General features: G+C 41.9%; 1 protein-coding gene across 1 annotated transcript in view; it reads left to right on the forward strand.

The window, feature by feature from the left end:
* The window catches only part of Cgrrf1 (cell growth regulator with ring finger domain 1), a 50,853-nt gene extending 40,005 nt beyond the window's left edge, over window positions 1-10,848 (forward strand). The window contains exons 3-6 of the mRNA XM_048362292.1: window positions 5,701-5,878; window positions 6,024-6,171; window positions 9,099-9,206; window positions 9,855-10,848. Of these exons, the coding sequence (XP_048218249.1) occupies window positions 5,701-5,878; window positions 6,024-6,171; window positions 9,099-9,206; window positions 9,855-10,157 (737 nt within the window). The 3' untranslated portion in view covers window positions 10,158-10,848. The remainder of the gene's footprint in view (window positions 1-5,700; window positions 5,879-6,023; window positions 6,172-9,098; window positions 9,207-9,854) is intronic.
* The last annotated feature ends 9,605 nt before the right edge of the window (window positions 10,849-20,453 follow it).

The raw sequence follows: 20,453 nt of genomic DNA on the forward strand, positions 1-20,453 counted from the left end.
GGGTCAATTTGGTTAAGGTCTCCTTTAGAGTCCTATTCATCCTCTCTACCTGACCTGAACTTTGGGGGTGATAGGCACAATGTAATTTCCAATTAATCCCCAATGACTTACCCAAAAGCTGGGTTACCTGAGAGATGAAAGCAGGGCCATTGTCTGAGCCTATGGCCACTGGGAGTCCAAACCTGGGAATTATCTCCTCTAGCAGCTTCTTTGTTACAGTCTGCTGTTTCCCACTTGGTTGGGAAAGCTTCTGTCCATCCTGAAAAGGTGTCTACAAAAACTAGCAGGTACTTATATCCATACTTGCCTGTTTTTACCTCAGTAAAGTCTACCTCCCAATAGGCTCCTGGCACCGTTCCTCTTTCCCTCCTTCCTTTGATGTCTACTACACCAGCAGCATTTGTCCTCTGGCATGGCACACACTGGCTGGTACTATCTTCTAGCATTTTGTCCACTAAGAATCTGACTGGTTTTCCCTCCACTTTTAGAGTTACCCTAGGCTCTGGGAGGGGAGAGCCCGGACTCTGTCAATCATCCAAGGCCAGTGTTTTGGTTTCCCTTCTCCTTGAGCACTCTTCTCTCCAATGCCCTTTCCTCTTATAGTAGCTACACTGATTCATCTCTAATTTCCATGTTCTTCCCCTACTTCTACTTCTCCATAGTCTCCTCTCACGGGGCTCAGAACCTGTTTTCCTCTTCTGTTCCTCTTGGGAGATAGCAAAAATCTTAGCCAATTTCCTAACCTGACTCTCTTCTGCAGAATCCCTATTGTCAAAAACTCTGGTGGCAATCTCCACTAACTCCGACAAATTTTTTCCTTCAAACCCTTCAATTTTCTGAATCTTTTTTCTAATATCCGGAGCTGCCTGTCCCACAAATGCTACATTAATCGCCTTTTTATTTTCCTCAGCCTCTGGATCTATAGGAGTATAAGTACGGTAAGCATCAAGAAGCCTTTCTAAATAGGCTCCTGGGGACTCATCCATTCCCTGTCCTTAGACATCCATCCCCAACCTTAGACAAATTCATAGGGTGCTTTTCAGCAGCCCGGAGACCACCCAGAATAGTCTGGCGATAAACCTTTAGCTGCTCCCTACCTGCCAACGAATTTGGGTTCCAGTCCAGATTCCAGGAGGGGAGGGCTTCCTCTATCTCAAGGGTGTCTTCTGATGGCCTGCCGTTGTTTCTTGGGAAGCTTCTTGGCTTCCCGGAGAATCCTGTCTTTCTCCTGAGTGGTGAAGAGGACGTCCAGGAGTTGTTGAATATCAGCCCAGATGGGTTGATGAGTCATAGAGAGAGTTTCTAACAAAGAGGTTAGTGCCTGAGGCTTCTTTGAAAAGGGAGGGTTCTGCTGTTTCCAATTTAATAGATCATTAGAAGCGAAGGGGACAGGAACCTCATAAGGGTGAGCCTGAACCTCTTCAGGGGGTCCCACCTTTTTCTGTAAAACACATCTGATAACAATAATAAGCAAAAGCAAAAGCAAGAACAGACACAGGTAGAGGAGCAGTTCCTCGGTGGATTTTGGTCGTTCCATGCTTCCCTGTAGAGGAAAGTCAGTCATAGCACTAGCAAGCAGGAGTAGGAGTGTGGACACAGACAAGACCACATACAGAACAAGGAACAAGGTCAGAATTGCTGATCTTTTGACAAAATTCATACATGTCCTTTCTAATGAGGACCTCCAGAAGGGAGTCAAGGCGTCCCTCGACCACCCCGGCCTTAGAGAGCTCTGCCGAGTCCAGCTTCTGTCTTAGGCCTACAGACAGTGCACCTTCAGATTCAGATAGGCCCACTCGGCAGCCCACTCAGCAGCCCCACAGATGGCCTTTACGGCCAGTGCACTCATGCAGATGGCCTTTACAGCCAGTGCACTCTTGCAGACAGGCCCACTCGGCAGCCCCACAGATGGCCTTTACGGCCAGTGCACTCTTACAGATGGCCTTTACGGCCAGTGCACTCTTGCAGACAGGCCCACTTCAGCGGCCCTAAAGACGGGCCTGCTCAGGCAGCCCTACAGAAGCGCCACTCAGGTGGCCCTAGACATACCTCATACCTCCGGAGGTTCCTTTTCTTCACCTGGGTGTCTTCCCCAACAAAATATTGTGGTTAAGGACTCTTCCTGGCCCATGAACCAATATGAAGTAGAGTGGCGGTTCGCTACAATGAAACGGGGTCCCCCCTCAAGGGAGGGGATTCCTGGTTCCCCCGACTCCACCACACAGTCTCCAGCTACAAGATGACAAAAAGACAGATTTATTGGGGAAGCAAAAAGTGAACAAAAAGTGAATCGACCGGCCTTGGTCGCAGCCCAGACTCGGGAGCCAAAACTGTGGACCACGTGTGCAGGATCAGGGCCCAGACTCGGGAGCTGGAGCCGCCCGCACATGTGCAGCACAGACTCTGGAGCTGGAACCGCCCCTGGAAGATTTTCTTATATAAGCTGAATGTTTAAGACTTTTACTTCTGGACTGAGATGTGGCTTAGTGGTATAGTGCTTGCCTGAATTGCTTGTATGAAGCCCTGGGTTCAATTCTTCAGTACCACATAAACAGAAAAGGCCAGAAGTGGCCCTGTGGCTCAAGTGGTAGAGTGCTAGCCTTGAGCAAAAGAAGCTCAGGGACAGTGCCCAAGCCCTGAGTTCAAGCCCCAAGACTAGCAAAAAAAACAAAAACCAAAACCCAAAGTACTTTTACTTCCATTGTTCTTTTTTAGTGTAAACATACGTACACGGCCTCTCTTATGAGGTAGTCAGCAAGATACACTTTTCTCTGTCTTGCCTTTTCATTTACTAATGTATTCATAATACATATGGACATTTTAATATGCCTTAATTCCTTTTTGATTTATTTACTTTTCAGTGGTGAGAGTTAAACCTAGGTTCTTGCATATGTTTGGCAAGTATTCTCCATTGAGCCCTATCTACCCTCCTCTGCCCCTTTGCCCCACATTTTTTTGTGGTACTGGGGTTTGAACACAGAGTCTCACACTTAATGCCCACACGGTAGTAGCACTATACCACTTGAGCCACCGCTCTGCTTCTGTTTTTTTGGTGATTAATTGGAGGTGAAAGTCACAGACTTTCCTGTCTAGGCTGGAATTCTCAGATCTCAGCCTTTTGAGCTGCCAGTGGTCAGCTCTAAGCCCACTTTAAAAATATGCCTTTTCTGGGGCTGGGGATATAGCCTAGTGGCAAGAGTGCCTGCCTCGGATACACGAGGCCCTAGGTTCGATTCCCCAGCACCACATATACAGAAAACGGCCAGAAGCGGCGCTGTGGCTCAAGTGGCAGAGTGCTAGCCTTGAGCGGGAAGAAGCCAGGGACAGTGCTCAGTGCTGAGTCCAAAGCCCAGGACTGGCCAAAAAAAAAAAAAAATATGCCTTTTCTATTCTTTTTCCTATTTTCCTGCAACATTTTTTCTTCTGTCTTGCATTGTTCTAATGTGACAGAGAAAATGTGTATTTTTTTCTATGTGTCCATAAAATTATGTACCTGGAAAATTTTTCTTAACCTATTTAATGGCTAAGGGATTTTTCATTGTTGAATTAATATCTGATAATTGAAATCTTATAAAAATTTGAATCAAATTCTGCTCTGATTACCTGTGCAAAATTCCTGCTAATTAAAAGTTTTGCTTAACTGATTAGAAATGGCAGTGTTTAATTACTATATATTCGAAATCTCAGGCTCTATATGTGCTGCTACTAAGAAGTGAAAAATGCAATCAATTTTTGCTATCCTATTGCTTGAATTTGTGAACTTTCTCCCAATATTGTTGGTCATATTTTCAAAAATAGGTAATGTATGGCCAGGCACTAGTGGCTCACGCCTATAATCCTAGGTATTCAGGAGGCTGGGATCTGAGGATCACAATTCAAAGCCAGCCCAGGTAGAAAAGTTCATGAGAGTCTTATCTGCAGTTAACTACCAGAAAACCAAAGTGGAGCTGTTGCTCAAGTGGTAGAAATCCTTGAACACAAAGCTCAGGGACAGCCCCAGGCCTAGAGTTCAAGCCCCAGGGCTATCACACACAAAAAAGAAATGTATGAATCCGAATTTTTATTAGGAAACAACAAAAATATCCAATAAAAATGTTGAGTAGGCTGGGAATATGGCCTAGTGGCAAGAGTGCTTGCCTCCTATACATGAAGCCCTGGGTTCGATTCCCCAGCACCACATATATAAAAAATGGCCAGAAGTGGTGCTGTGGCTCAAGTGGCAGAGTGCTAGCCTTGAGCAAAAAGAAGCCAGGGACAGTGCTCAGGCCCTGAGTCCAAGGCTACCAGGACTGGCAAAAAAAAAAAAAAAAAAATGTTGAATACTGGTACACTGGTGGCTCATCCCTGTAATTTCAGCTATTCTGGAGGCTGAGATCTGAGGATTATGGTTTAAAGCCAGTCCAGGCAGAAAAGTTTATGAGACTCTTATCTCTAATAAATTACTCAAAAAAAGCTGGAATTGGCATTGTGGCTCAAGAGACAGAGTGCTAGCCTTGAGCACAAAGAGACTCACAGGCAGTGAGTGCCCAAGCCCCAGGACCAAAAAAATAAAAGAGTTCAAGCCCCAGGACCAAAAGAATAAAACAATAAATAAATAAAAGAGTTGAGTAGCCTGCAGAATTGCTGCTAGGTTCAGAGACTCAGTATCAATAAAGAAACTGCCAGGTCAGGAAATGACCAAAAGTGCCCTTTGGTCTTGTCAATACACCAGTGCTCCTGAGCATTACATGTGGCAAGCTGCATTGCCAATTACCAAAGACACTGAGTATCTCTACCCTTGAGCTACAACTGCCACTCCTGTGGAGAAAAAAATTACATTGGTGGCATGTAGTAAGTCTTACATAAATTCAAAAGTAAACAAGCAAGACCATAATAATCTGTGTGTCTACCTAGTTTATATATCCACTTAAAAATTGTAATATCTAGAAAAACAGGACGTAAGATATCACCAGAAAGGTACACACTGCCCTACTATGTAACTGTACCCTTTTTGCACAACACCTTGTAAAAAAATTTGTGTTCAATTAATAAACAACAACAACAACAACAAAAATAAAATATAGAAATTTAAAAAAACAAAACAAAACAAAATTGTAATATCTTTTCTTCCATCAGAAACAAACAAAAGAGCTAGGGTATTGCTACTGAACTTTTCATGCCTTGGAAAGTTCACACTCTCTGCAGGCAATTCTGCGTATTACATGGGACATTATCTGTGTGACAGACTAGTAATGTTGTCAATGTGTGCATTAGTATTAGTAAAGCTCCATTTCCTTTTAATGTTTTTCTTACTCCGTTGATCATCTTCTGCACTCTAGGGGAGGTTTATCCACTTTTGGAGACCACTCTGCTCTCTTGTACTGTTTCTTATCATTGGGGTTATATGTACTAATAGAAAGGGAGGAGTCTTGAAGCCACCAGCAGAAAATTAAACTGATAATTTCTCTGCTTTAATGTATAAATAGTAAGAAAGAATTTGCCAGTCATGCTTAAACATTGTATAGCTACTGAGATTTCTCTATCTCTTGTTTGAGGCCAGCCAGTCCTTCATTTGTAGTTACATACCCTCAGACAAGTTCCTTTAATTGCCATGAGCCTGGTCAGCAGCCAAAGGAAGCTTGTGTTTCTCATCTGTATAATTGCATCAGAAGTGACATCAGGTAATTAATTTCCTATCTCTCTCTGGTTTATTTTCTGCAGCTGGAATAACCCTGACAACAGATTGCCTTGAAGATAGCCGCCTTACATGCTACTGGGGGTGCAGTGTCCAAAAATTATATGAAGCTCTGCAGAAGCACGTTTACTGCTTCAGAATAAGCACTCCCCATGCATTGGAAGACGCCTTGTATAGTGAATATCTCTACCAAGAACAGTATTTGTATCCTTTTATCTGCTCTAACCATTAGCATGTGACAATTAGACCTTCCATGGATACAGAAAAATCTTGCTAAGTTACTGATTGTTTTTTATGTATTGTTGGTCTTTTGGCAATAGTAGCAATTTGCCTTTACATTTTCAAAAAGTATTAAAAAGGACAGCAAAGAAGAAATATATTGCCAGTTACCAAGAGATACTAAAATTGAAGACTTTGGCCCAGTGCCCAGATCTCGCTATCCATTGGTAGCACTGTTGACCTTAGCTGATGAGGATGACCGAGAAATTTATGATATTGTAAGTAATTTTAAAATTCTGAAATCATAACCTTTCAGTTATGAGGCAATTGATAATTTATAAACAGATAATTTATTATAATTAATAATTTATAAGTATACAACATGATATTGTAAGTAATTTTAAAATTCTAAAATCACAGTTTTTAAGTGATTTAGATGATAGTTCTGAAACACTTGGCAAAATAGGAAAATATTATTTTCATTTCTGGGGATGTGCATTTGGGCCAGGCACATATGCCTTGAAAACTGCTTAAAACACAGGTGTATAATTATTGTATATATGATGCAACTTTCAGATATGTTTCTTTTTACAAGTTAATTTCATCACTGTATTCCTTAGTGTTTGCTAAAGAGCACAAATCTGTTAAGAAATATGCTTATTCTTTTTCTTTCTTTTTTGCTGGTCCTGGGGCTTGAACTCAAGACCTGAGCACTGTCCCTGAGCTTCTTTTGCTCAAGGCTAGCACTCTGCCTTTTGAGCCACAATACCACTTCTGCCTTTTCTGTTGATGTGGTATTGAGGAATTGAACCCAGGGCTTCATGCATGCTAGGCAAGCACTTTACCACAAAGCCACATTCCCAGCCCTGAAACATGCTTATGCTTACCTCCAGTTCTGAATAAGCTGGTGTCGCCACAAGCTGGAGTGTTCAGTTGTAGACTCTAGCTGCTCTTTTGTTTGTGTAGTTGTCATGCCTTGCTTTCATCAGAGCCTGCTGCATCCGTATTTTATGTCTGCACCATGTGTCTTAAGTAACAACATCAACTTAGTTTCATATATGTTAAGTTCTTTTTTAGTCTAGTAGTTTATAAAAGCATTTTAGAGGTCTTGGAGGACCTGAGCCTTGACAGGCCTCTGAGCGTAGTAGAAACAAGTTGTACAGGGTAAGTCTTCCCACTCTGAAAGTCTGAAATGTTCTAAGCCTTGACTTGTATCCATGAGCAAAAATTCCAACTTGACCTCATTGCCTAGTCACAGTCATATGTGTCATGCTAAAAACATGGTGGAAAATTATCTTCAGCCTATGTATATGAGGTGTATTTGAAACATAAATGAAACCAGGTACTGGTGGTTCATACTTGTCATCCTAGCTACTCAGAAGGCTGAGATCTGAGGATTGAGGCTCGAGGTTCAAATCCAGCCCAGGCAGGAAAGTTCATCTTGAGACTCTTATCTCCAATTAGTGATCCCCCTAAAACAGAAGTGGAGCTATGGCTCAAGAGGTAGAGCATAAGTCTTGAGCAAAAAATCCTCAGGGGCAGTCCCTAGGCCCTGAATGCAAGTCCCAGTATTGGGAGACCACACACACACACCATAAATAAATTTCATGATTACACTTGGACTCCATTCCTTGGATATCTCATTATGTAGATGATGCAAATATGCACAGATATGAATTTTAAAATCTTTTGGTTTGAAACATTTTAGATAAAGAATGTTAAACCTATATGTGAAATAACCTTTTGTTAAAACCGTACACAATTTACTGCTTTTCTGAAGGTCTCCCAATGTAGGTTTGTTCATTGATAAAGTATTTTTTGTCAGTGTTGGGATTTGAACTCAGAGCCTCTTGCTTACTCTATGACTTGTGCACAGATTCAGCCCTGTTATTGTTCATGGGGGTCTTGAACTTTTGCCTGGGTCTGGCCTCAGACTGTCTTCCTGCCTCTACAATACTTTTTGCTTCTTTGGTCCCTGTTTTTTTGGTTTGTTTTTGTTTTGTTTAGTTTCACCAGTCCTGGAGCTTGAACTCAGGGCCTGAGCACTGTCCCTGGCTTCTTTTTGCTCAAGGCTATTTACTCTACCACTTGAGCCATACCACCACTTCTGGCTTTTTCTCTTTATGTGGTGCTGAGGAATTGAACCCAGGGTTTCATGCATACTAGGCAAGCACTCTACCACTAAGCTATATTCCCAATCTACTTTTTGCTTCTTTGTGTCCTGGGGCTTGAACTCCACTTTTTGTTGGTCAAGATTAGGATACATCTTGCTAACTTTTTTATTGGGCTGCCCTCAAACTGCATCTGGGTTCCAAGCTATTCTTTCATGTTTACTTATCCATGTGAGAATTTTAGATTCAACGCTTGAAACTTTACAAATACGCTTGTTAGTATTTTATTTTATTTATTTATTTATTTATTTTGGCCAGTCCTGGGCCTTGGACTCAGGGCCTGAGCACTGTCCCTGGCCTCTTCTTGCTCAAGGCTAGCACTCTGCCACTTGAGCCACAGCGCCCCCTCTGGCCGTTTTCCATATATGTGGTGCTGGGGAATCAAACTGAGAGCTTCATGTGTAGGAGGCAAGCACTCTTGCCATTAGGCCATACTCCCAGCCCCCTGGCTTCCTTTTGCTCAAGGCTAGCACTCTGCCACTTGAGCCACAGCGCCACTTCTGGCCGTTTTCTACATATGTGGTGCTGGGGAATCGAACCCAAGGCTTCTTGTATAGGAGGCCAAGCTCTCTTGCCACTAGGCCATATTCCCAGCCCCAGTATTTTTTTAAATAGGGGTAATGATATGTTTATAATTCAGCCTGTGAAGTAGCAGCGTTATATAGTCGTTCTTCCATATATCACGATTCACTTACTGCTACTTCACAGATTTTTACCTATTGCAGGGTTGGAATGTAACTCCCATGATAGGTAAGGGATTATGATATATATATATATATATATATATATATATATATATATATATTTAACCCACGATACATTGAAGCTGCAATAAGTGAACCTTGTTATAATGAGGAATGACTGTAATTTTAATATCTGTCAAAATATAGTCAGTACCAATTCCTCTTTGTGACTAACTAATACAAATTAATGTAAATTTTCTAATGTATCTGTCTTATTTGAGAAGCATTTTTTTTTACATAGCTGTAAATAATTGCGGTTAAGCTCTGACTAATGTTCAACTTTTATTTTAGATTTCCATGGTGTCAGTAATTCATATTCCAGATAAGACATATAAACTTTCCTGCAGAATATTGTATCAATATTTACTACTGGCTCAAGGTCAATTTCATGATCTGAAGGTAAATTTTACCCTTATAGCTCTAGCTTTGTCTGTGTGTGTGCATATGTGTGTGTGTATCTAAATGAGATAGAAACTTAGAGCCCTATACTAGCCCTATATAATAGGGTTCCTCCAGCCTCTTTTTGCTTCATTTTTCAGATAAGGTCTGGCTTTTTGCCTGGCAGCCTAAGCATGGCTGGGATTATAGGTGTGCTTCACCATACCCCCTTTCCAAGTTTCCAAGAATGACTACGTGTAACTGTAGTTTTAGTTAATTATTGTAGAAGTTAACTATTTTGTATTATTGGATTTGTTAGCTCATAATGCTTGTGTGTGTGTGTGTGTGTGTATGTGTGTACGTACATGTGCATGCGTGGACCTTGAACTCAAGGCCTAGGTGCTGTCCTTAGCTTTTTCTCTCAAAGCTAGTGATCTATCACAGGAGTCACTCTCTCCACTTTGGCTTTTTGGTGGTTCATTGGAGATAACAGTCTCACAGACTGCCTGGGCTCACTTCAAACTGTGGTCCTTAGATCTCAGCCTTCTTAGTAGCTAGGATTATATCATGAGCCACCAGCGTTCAGCAAGCTCATGAGACCCCCTCCTCCAGATTTGAAGAGTAATTGCCATGTATAATTACCTTTATATTTATTTCTCTGGTTTTCAGCAACTTTTCATGTCCGCAAATGACAATTCCACTCCCTCCAGCAGTCCCTCTCCAGAAGGAAAAACCACTGACCAGACTCTCTTGGAAAAGGCTGGACTGTGTGATGGTGACATGGAGCCATCGGAGGAGAACAGCAAGGACTGTGTGGTTTGCCAGAATGGTAGTGTGAACTGGGTGCTCTTGCCCTGTCGGCACACATGCCTGTGCGACAGCTGCGTCAGGTATTTCCAGCAGTGTCCAATGTGCAGGCAGTTTGTGCAGGAATCCTTTCCTCTCTGCAATCAGAAGGAAGGAGCAAGATAAAGACAAGCTGAAAACTCTTTGAGGATGTGTGGCTACAACCATAAGTACAGTTGCTACCTAAGAGGCAGAAATCTGAGTCCTCAGATCAATCACATGGAATCCACAATATTGACCCTCAAAGAACTTACTCCTCTCACTTCCTATTTGTTCATGGATGATGGAAATTAATTCTTCCTGCCTAGTATGATGAACACTGGAGTCCTATCTTTGTTCATACAGAAAAATTCATTCAGCTCTTGAGAAGAATGTCCACACTTCGCTTTTTATCAACTTGAAGATTTTACACATTGTTAATGAAAAAATTCACTTTGAAAAACAACCCTTCAGAAATCTGAGGAGGTCTGAGTCTCCAAATGGCTATTTTCCCTTTTACATAATCTGGAGTGAAGTTAGGAAAAATGTGAATTCTTTAAAGTATGTGCTCCAGTTTATAAAGAAGTGGAAAGAGTTTCTTACCTGAAATCCTTTCCTGAAACTTGTTTTTATAACTATCCCGCTGTTTGATTTCTAATTTCCTTATCATCATTGTTATCTAAGCACAAATCTTAATTTTTAAATTTGGATTCTTAAATCATAAATGCAAGGTAAAATTCTTGACTATTCTCACTGTATCTTAGATTACAATGATATTCACCTACAGAAGCAGATATATGAAGCCTGAATAATAAAATTTTGTGGATAATTAAATTTATCAACTTCATTGTCCAATGTGATTAGATAGCAGACTGCTCTACCAGGGAAAATCTGAGACTCTTCCTGCCTTACCTTAGATTTCCTCCTGCCCAGGAAAATTGTCCCAAATGAGAAAAGTTTGGAAGTGAGAAAAATCACTAGCAGAAAGAAATAACTTTTTCTGATGTATTTTTACTCCAAATAAACTCAGTACATTGGGTAACAAATTGCTTTTCTTGTTTCCCTTCTTAACTTTGTAAGAGTTAAATTCAGTAGGGCAGAAAAGTCCATCCCCTATGTTTTCCAAGATGACTAAGAATAAGAAGGGAAACCAGAGCTTCCAGTATCTTCAGTGAAAATTGCTTTAAATTCACCAAGAAAGTAGATCATGGCAAATAAACTGTGACACTCAGGGAGACTTTCAAGCCTGTTTTTGTCTTGTGTATATTATTTTTGTATCTGTGTTTTCAAATATCATTTAATTCCAGTCAGATATAGCACTTTCAAGAAGACATCTACTCTTCATTTTGTAAACCAGTTTAAATTTTCATGTACATTCTGTAGCTGTGAACAAATCCCACCTAGGGTCTGAGCTTAAAGGCTCAAAGTACATGTGCTAAAAGGATCATTGATAGGTTCATTAAAAACACATCCCCACCCTGGGAGTCCCTAAGCCTGCCATTGGAAGCAGGGTAGGGAATCAGAACTTCAGTTGCTGAAGGGCCACACTGGAGCTTGAAAACTCCTTTGTCCTGTACATTGCCAGAATACTCAGATCCTTGCTCCTTCCCTTCCAGATCTGTCTGTACCTAAACCTACAGGATGTACAGTTGCTTTCACTGGGAGGCACTTTTTTGAAACATGGTAGCCATCCCATTTTTCTTTCTTTTTTTTTTTTTTGGTAGTAAAATATACATAAAATTCACTATTTTAACAATCAGTGTAAAATCCAGGGATATTAAGGACATTCACACTATTGGGCAACCATTACCACTGTTCATTTCCATTTCATTATGCTAAATTGAAACTCTGTGTCTATTAAACAGCAACCTTAAATTCTCCCTTAGCCCTAATATCTGCCAACCACCTCTTTATACTTTCTATGAATTTATTCTAGGTATCTCATGTAAGTAGAACCATAAATGACATTTCTTTCACATGTGACTTTCATAAATGAGATTTCTTTTATATAGCTTGCCTTTCCAAAGCTTGTCCATGTTAGCCTACATCAGATGGTCAGGAGAAAAGTGCGTGTTTTCAATGCATTTTCCACTTAGGAGATTTTCTCCTTACCTTTTGTAACAAGGGGATGTAACTCCTGTTAATGAGGATCCTGTAGCCAGGCACTAGTGGTTCATGTTTGTAATCGTAGCTACTCAGAAGGCTGAAATCAGAATCATAGTTCGAAGCCAGCTGGAGCAGAAAAGTCTGTGACATCTATCCCAACCACCTAAAAACCGAAAATGGAGCTGAGGCTCAAAGTGGTAGAGCACTGGCCTTGAGCAAAAAAGCTTAGGGACAGCACCCAGGCCCTGAGTTCAAGCCCCATGACGATACCAAAAATGGGTGGAAAACAGATCTCTACTCTTGACTCCTAAAAGTTTATGTCAGAATTTTCCAGTAGCAATAAACAGTGATATCATATAGTTTGGATGGATTATTAGCAAGATAAAACCCCATTCAAGGGCTAGGGATGTGGCTTAATGGTAGGGTGCTTGCCTAGCATGCATGAAGCCCTGGGTTTGATTCTTCAGCACCATATAATCAGAAAAGGCCAGAAATGGCGCTGTGGCTCAAGAAGTAGAGTGCTAGCTTTGAGCAAAAAGAAGCCAGGGACAGTGCTCAGGCCCTGAGTCCAAGCCCCATGATTGGGAAAAAAAACACACACACACACAAAAACATTCAGGGTTGGTTAGCCTTTTTCCACCAAGAGCCTTTTGGATATCCATAATAGCATTCATGGACTAAATAAAATGACCAATACAGGCAGCCAGACCACAGGCAGCCAGTGAGAAGCATGCCTGTCTGTCCCAACATGTACCAATGATTTTATGGGCCTTCTATTGATCTTGGGCCAGATGTTCCTCTACCCCTTCAAATGTACCACATTGTATCCATCACCTGATTGCATTTGGGTTGTTCCACTTTGGGCTATTATGAACAATGTTTCTATGGGCATTTGGGTACAAGGTGTGTGTGTGTGTGTGTGTGTGTGTGTGTGTGTGTGTGTGTTTTCAAATCACAGAATATGATAAGGAGCTCAGGGACAACACCCAAGCCCTGAGTTCAAGCCCCATAACCATCACCACCAACAAAAAAGTTTAGTCTTAAGACATTCTAAGTGTAAGAGGCAATACTAAGCCTAACTTTCTCTTTCTCTCCCTTCCTTCCTTCCTTCCTTCCTTCCTTCCTTCCTTCCTTCCTTCCTTCCTTCCTTCCTTCCTTCCTTCCTTCCTTATTTTATTAGATTGGTCTTGGGGCTTGAACTCTGGGCCTAGGCACTGTCCCTGAGCTCTTCAGCTCAAGGCTATCACTCTACCACTTGAGCCACAATGCCACTTCCATTTTTCTGGTGGTTAATTGGAGATAAAAGAGAGTCTCACAGACTTTTCTTGCCTGGGCTGGCTTTGAACCACCATCCTCAGATATCAGCCTCCTGAGTAGCTAGGCTTACAGGCATGAGCCACCTGCTCCTGGCTGTTTCTTTTATTTAATTCATTGAAACTCCAGGCACTTAAAAGCTTCTTTGTCATTGCTAGATCCTACAGCAATTCTGCAAATGTGTGCGAGGCTCAAAACCAAGTCAATCCGTTAGCAGGGAGGAGGAATAGCTCTTATATGTTTTCTTGGCTCTAAATGCTTTGTATTTATATCAGCAATGGAGCTTTTGTCTCTCAGCTCCAAATCCTCCATTCAATCTTCCGCTTTGTGCTGCTGGGGCTGGGATTCTGCAAAATCCACATTTATGTGTTGCCAGCTGCCTCCCTTTAAGGCACTGGAATTCAGAGCAATGGAATGAGATGGGAAGACACGAAGAAGGAAGGGATTTCCTTTTTCTTCTAGTTTCCTGTGTGCTTTCTGTGTGCACCCATCACTTCTTGTTCCTGTGTGTGTCCTCTCAACCTCTCTTCTTTATTGGGACAGTCATGGTTGATTCCAGAACCAGTAGTAGTGGTCCAGATTGCCATTTTTCTAACACTTGCCAAACTGGCTTCCTTGGCCCTCTTCCCACATCAGTTCCAGCCCAACAACAAGCCTTGCTCCCCACCAGAGGTCTGCATGGTCTGGCTCTGGAGGGCCCAGCCTCCAAACATCTAAATGTGCATAAGGCGAACATTACTTTGTTTCTTTACCCTACATGATGACTGCTTTCTATGTTGCTACCTCCGGGTTTTCCTTTTGACTTTTCAGCTAATAACTCTTTATATTAATAATCTGATAAAATGTCTCTTAGCTGGATTTTAGTCAATACCATTAGATATTATCTCATGTAATCTTGACACAATTTACCAAGGCAAATAGAAAATGGAGACAGATGAGAGGGGGTAAGTAATTAGCTTATAATAGCTATTGGTGATAGAGTTGGGGTGTCAGCCTAGTTTTTGTTTGTTTTTGTGCTGGGGTTGGGGCTTAAGCCCAGGCCTAGGTGCTGTCTCTGAGCTGTTTTTTTTGTTTGTTTGTTTTTGTTTTTGCTCAAAGCTAGTACTCTGCCACTTGGGCCACAGTTCTACTTGCAGCTTTTTGGGTGATTAATTGGTAATTCATTGGACTTTTCTGCCAGAGCTGACTTTAAACATCAATCCTCAGACTTCAGCCTCATGAGTAGGTAGGATTACAGGTGTGTACCTCCTGCACCTGGCTTTTGGTTTTGTTTTGTTGGAAGCTTGGGTTCTAATCACTAGCCACCCTCCTACATTGTTTGAAATACACATTTTTCAGCATGGGTTTGTGAGAACACTTTTCAAAGTCTTTCATCAATTTTTGTTGCTTTTTGCTAGCGTGTTGTCATACTCATCATTTCCTAAAATATGTCTCAGGCAACACTAGTACTACAGGCATTCCACCAGTGAAATACAAGTTCTGTATTCAAGTAAGTGAAGAATACCACATATTTACAAGAGTCACAACGAACATTAGCATACCAAAGGCTCTAAGAAATCTGCCATTTCTTATAAATTTTTTGGCTGGGAACATCTCAAGGATATGGAAAATACCAAGTTGCTATAGTTTGGATGTCAAATGTCCCTTGAGGCTTCATCACCGGCTTGCTGCTATTGAGGTTATGGAACTATTAAAAGATAGAGCCTAGTGGGAGGCCCTGAGGTCACAGGGTGTACCCTTGAAGTATCTCCTTTCTTTCACTTCTGGGCCAAAAGGTGACTGGTGGATTTATTTTGCCATGAGATGCATGCCCAAAGTAAGGGGGCTAATCTATCATGGGTGAGACCTTCCAAACTGTGAACTAAAGGAAACTTTTTGCTTTGGTTGGTTGTGGGGCTTGAACTCAGGACCTAGGCACTGTCCCTGAGCTTTTTGCTCAAGACTAGCATTCTACCACTTTGAACTACCCTACCACTTCTGGTTTTCTGGTGGTTGATTGGAGAGAAGAGTCTCACAGACTTCACTTCCCATGTTGAATTTGTACTGTGATCCTCAGATCTCAGCCTCCTGAGTAGCTAGAATTACAGGTGTGAGCCAACAGTGCCTGGAAACTTTTTCTTCTTTACAACTGTACTGTCTCAGATACTTGTTACAATGACAAAAGGCTGACAATAATAGGTCAATCATGATCTAATCTAAAACATCCTGGGCAACAGTAGTGCCTGACTAGGGGAAAGTAGTTGGTGCCCAAAATTATGGATGATTTCATCATACAGAGCTTGCTGTTGGTTCACACCTACAATTCTAACTATTCAGAAAACAGATCTGAGGATCACAGTTACAAGCCAGTCCTTGCAGACAAATCTAAGACTCTTCTCCTCAATTAACTATGAAAAATCTGGAGGCGGCACTGTGGCTCAAGTGGTAGAGTGCTTTCCATAAGCACAAAGAGGTTCAAGAACAGTGCCCAGGCCCTGAGTTCAAGCCCCAGGACTGGCATAAAACAAAAACAAAACAAAAACTAGTCAAGTTCCATGAATACAAAAGTCTCCCTTGTGAAATCCTGGAGATAGGCGTGATTTTGCAGTGCTCACATTTAACCTTTTGACTGTATTTGCTTGATAGTTTGTCTATGATACATTATGAGGTATTCTTGTTAAAAATGATAATTAATGCTTCACACATTTGTTTATTTTTAAGAAGTGTGAATCTATCTGTATTTGTGTTTGAAATTGTAGCTTATTTGCTTATAATTTTATTGTACTTGATTAACTATACCAGTTAATTGGTTTGGATTATATTGTTAGAAATCTGTTAAAGAGGGCTGGGAATGTGGCTTAGTGGTACAGTGCCTGCCTGGCATGCATGAAGCCCTGGGTTCAATTCCTCAGCACCACATAATCAGAAAAAGCCGGAAGTGGCGCTGTGGCTCAAGTGGCAGAGTGGTAGCCTTCAGCAAAAAGAAGCCAGGGCCAGTGCTCAGGCCCTCAGTCCAAGCCCCAGGACTGGAAAAAAAGAAAGAAAGAAAGAAAGAAAGAAAGGAAGGAAGGAAGGAAGGAAGGAAGGAAGGAAGGAAGGAAGGAAGGAAGGAAGGAGAAATTTATCAGAGAGTATACCTTAAGTGTTTAAAAATAGGTGGTAGGCCTCTTTAACTCCATACGTAGAGAAAGAGCCCCTAAAGCTAAGGACAGGTGGCAGGCGTATGGGGTTTGGGCAGGGCATGTTCCCAGTGTGTGCAGCTGAGAACCCACTATACTGCAAACAAACCTTTTTGTTTCCCTTTTCTTTTGAGACAGAGTTCTGCTATGTTGCTCACACTGGCCTTCAACTCATAAGGTCTCCTGCCTCAGCTCCCTGGGTAGTTGGAATTACAGGTGTGTCACTGTGCCAACTAAAACCTGATTTCAGTGACAGAATATTCTTCTTTGTCTAAATATGCTATAGATGTCTGTAGGATATTAATCAGCTGATTGTAAAAGGGCACAAGGGTTTCCATGCTTAACTTAGCAAATTCACCAGGGTGCTCACTCTCTCTTTCTCTTTTGTAGTCTGATAGAAAAAGAAAGGAGGGAGGGAAGGAAGGAAAGAACAAAGGAAGGGATGAAGGGAAAGCCAGGCACTTGAGGCTCATGCATATATCCTAGCTATTCCAGAGGCTGAGAATTGGAGGACTGAGGTCCAAAACCAGCCTGGACAGGAAATTCCTGGAGACCCCATTACCAATTAACTAGTAAAATGTTAGCATAGTGGCCACGGCTCAAGTAGTAGAGCCCTAGCTGTGAACCAACAAGCTAAGTAGGAGGTCACAAGGCCCTGAGATCAAGCTCTATTACCAGCAAGAAAGGAGAGAGAAGTAAGAAAATGGAGAGATGAGGGAGGGACGGAGAGGGAGAGGGAGAGAGAGGGGGGAAAGAAGAACTGAAGCTGGCACCAGTGGCTCAGGCCTGTAAGCCTCGCTACTCAGCACTCAGGAAGCCAGCCAGGGCAGTGAGACTCTTATCTCCAATAAACTACTTAAAAGTCAGAAGTGGTGCCATGGCTCAAGTGGTAGAGCACTAACCTTGAGTAAAAGAAGCTTGGACAGCACCCAGGCCCAGAATTGAAGCCCCAGGACCTGCAAAAAAAGAAAGAAAGAAAAAAAGAAGAAATGAAGAAGGAATTTAGGCCATCATCTTTCCGGGGTTGATGAGCATTCAGCTAAACCTGTCATATCTTTGCATGTATCTAGCAAGACAGCACTAATTTATAGTATATGCTACTGATGACCCCCAAAAGCCACACACTCTTTCTTCTATGGCTATCCCAGGTGGCATGATGTCTGCTAATCAGACTTGGACTTCAGTGTGGGGTCTAGCACATCTCACAGGTCAGGAGTGTCACAGGAAGGCAGAGCTGCTGCCTTTCCTCCACAGGGCTTTGTGAGGCACTGCATGGACTTTCTCCTTAGCTACATCTGCAGCCAATCTAGTGCTTCTTCAGGCCATTCAAATAACTTTGCACACCTGTACTTACATTCTGCATGTTGTCTGATGTCAAAAGTCACCAGAGGCTTTGCAAAAATACAGACTTCCTTGACCATTCCCAGAAATCTCTGGAAAGTTCGGGTGAGTCCTAGTGGCTTCCTCTGGCAACCCAAGTTGATCCTTCTTTCTTTTTTGAGACAGGGCCTCATTATGCAACCCCGGTTGGCCTCAAGCTCACTCTTGATCCACCTCTTTTGGCTTCCTGAGTGCTGAGATTATAAGCATGCATCATTACACCCAGCAGCCCAGATGATTCTTAGCAAGTATAGTTAAGAAATTGCATTTAGCCTCTTCAGAATTTTCTAACTCACTGTTTTCTAAACTTGCCCAATTAAAAAAATAACCTACAACATTAGCTATGTATGCAGATTCTCAGGCCCCAGCCCCAGTAAATCAAGAGTTAACAGGCAAGTAGGTCTGGCAATGTATGTGGCTAATAAATTTAGGCTCCAGGTGCATCTCATAATGGAGAAGTTTTTCAACATTGTAATTGAGGCTCACCTGGGGCCTTTCAAGATTCTGATTTACTCGTATGGAGGAACTTGGGGAATCTAGAATTTTAATAAGGCCCCAGGAGATTCTAACATTCAGGTTTTGTGAACCCCACTGTGAGAAGCACTGATAGCTTCCACACTCAGTTCTTAGTGCCAAAGTACTGACAGCTTTTACTAAGGACTTGCACATCTTATGCCTTTGTAAATGCTGTTTATGAACCCTATCTCTATTTTTTTTTTTTTTTGGCCAGTCCTGGGGCTTGGACTCAGGGCCTGAGCACTGTCCCTGGCTTCTTTTTGCTTAAGGCTAGCACTCTACCACTTGAGCCACAACGCCACTTCTGGCCGTTTTCTGTATATGTGGTGCTGGGGAATAGAACCCAGGGCCTCATGTATACGAGGCAAGCTCTCTTGCCTCTAGGCCATATCCCCAGCCCCTATCTTTTAAAACTTTTCTACTTAATTTTAGAACTTCGTGGGCTGGGAATGTGGCTTAGCGGTAGAATGCTTGCCTCGCATGCATGAAACCCTGGGTTCGATTCCTCAGCACCACATAAACAGAAAAAGCCTGAAGTGGTGCTGTGGTTCAAATGGTAGAGTGCTAGCCTTGAGCAAAAAGAAGCCAGGGATAGTGTTCAAGCCCTGAGTTCAAGCCCCAGGAATGGAAAACAACTTCTTATAAAAAAAATTGCAAACATACAATGCCCATTATACTACCTTCTCCAATATTTGGCACATTTACTTTATGTATGTGTACGTGTGTATTTATATGTTAGTTTTTGGTGCTGGAAATGTGGCTGGAACTCAGGGTCTCTCTGTCCCTGCCTCATGTTTTTTTCACTCATGACTGATGCTCTACCACTTGAACCACACCTCTCCTTCTGGCCTTTTGCTGGGTAACTGGACCTAAGAGTCTGTTGGATTTGTTTTCCCAAGCTGACTTTGAATCGCAATCCTCAGATCACAGCTTCCTTCATAGTTGGGATTACAGGTATCAGCTATGAGTGCCTCATTTTATGTATTTTTGCTCAATTCTTTCAATGTAAGTAAATGTCATCAAGCTTAAAATACCACGTGTCTCTTGAAACTATTCATCCAAAAATGCCAGCTCAAAAAGACAACAGATTCAATAGTGTCTTTCTCCATTTCCTGACAGGACTATGACCTCTTCTGGTCTCTCGTCCACTCTGGAAGTTGCCTTCCCCTGGACTCACATCACATGACAGCAGTGCAGTGTTCACAGGGGTGTATGTGTGCATGTGCAGGTGTGTAGTTTGCATATTCGTGATTTACCACTAGAGGATGAAGAGACCATGACTCTTCTACCTTGGTATCTATTTGCTGAATTTGCCTAGTACAATGTCTTATACCCCACAGACACTTCTTGTTGAATGCTGAGCTGGCCAGTGGAAACACAGAGCTGAGACAGAGACCATGGGGTCAACACAAATCAGGCTCACAAACAGTAGTTGGGGCTGGAGACCTATATATGGGACCCGTTCAATGCCCTATGGAGCTGGGGGTGGAACACAGCAGTGAAAGTGTTCTACGCTGCAACTATATCCTGAGTCTGTATAGTTTTTTTTCTCTAAAGGACACTTTCTATATTTGAATCTGTAACCCTAAGTTTACACAGTATTTTATTCTAATTTTTAAAACTTACAGTAGAAAAATTAGAACATATAGAGAAATAAGACAATCTTTAGTAATCCTACCATAGAGGGAAAATCACCACAATTACCATTTTGGTGTCATTTCACTTTTTCTTTTTTTATATATATTCACACATATCGATTTATTCTTTTTTATGGGCAACACTAAGGCTTGAACTCAGAGTCTCACACTTGTATATAGCTTGCTTGTGCTCTACTGGCTTTGTGCTATTTGAGTCACACCTCTAGCTCTGCTTTTTGCTAGCTCTTTTGGAGTCTAGTGGACTTTTCTGCTGTGTTATCTTTCAATTGTGCCCAGTGGTTTAATGTTCCTTTGTTATACTTGACATTTAA

Source organism: Perognathus longimembris, chromosome 14, assembly GCF_023159225.1.
Source record: "Perognathus longimembris pacificus isolate PPM17 chromosome 14, ASM2315922v1, whole genome shotgun sequence".
Taxonomy (NCBI): Eukaryota; Metazoa; Chordata; class Mammalia; order Rodentia; family Heteromyidae; genus Perognathus; species Perognathus longimembris.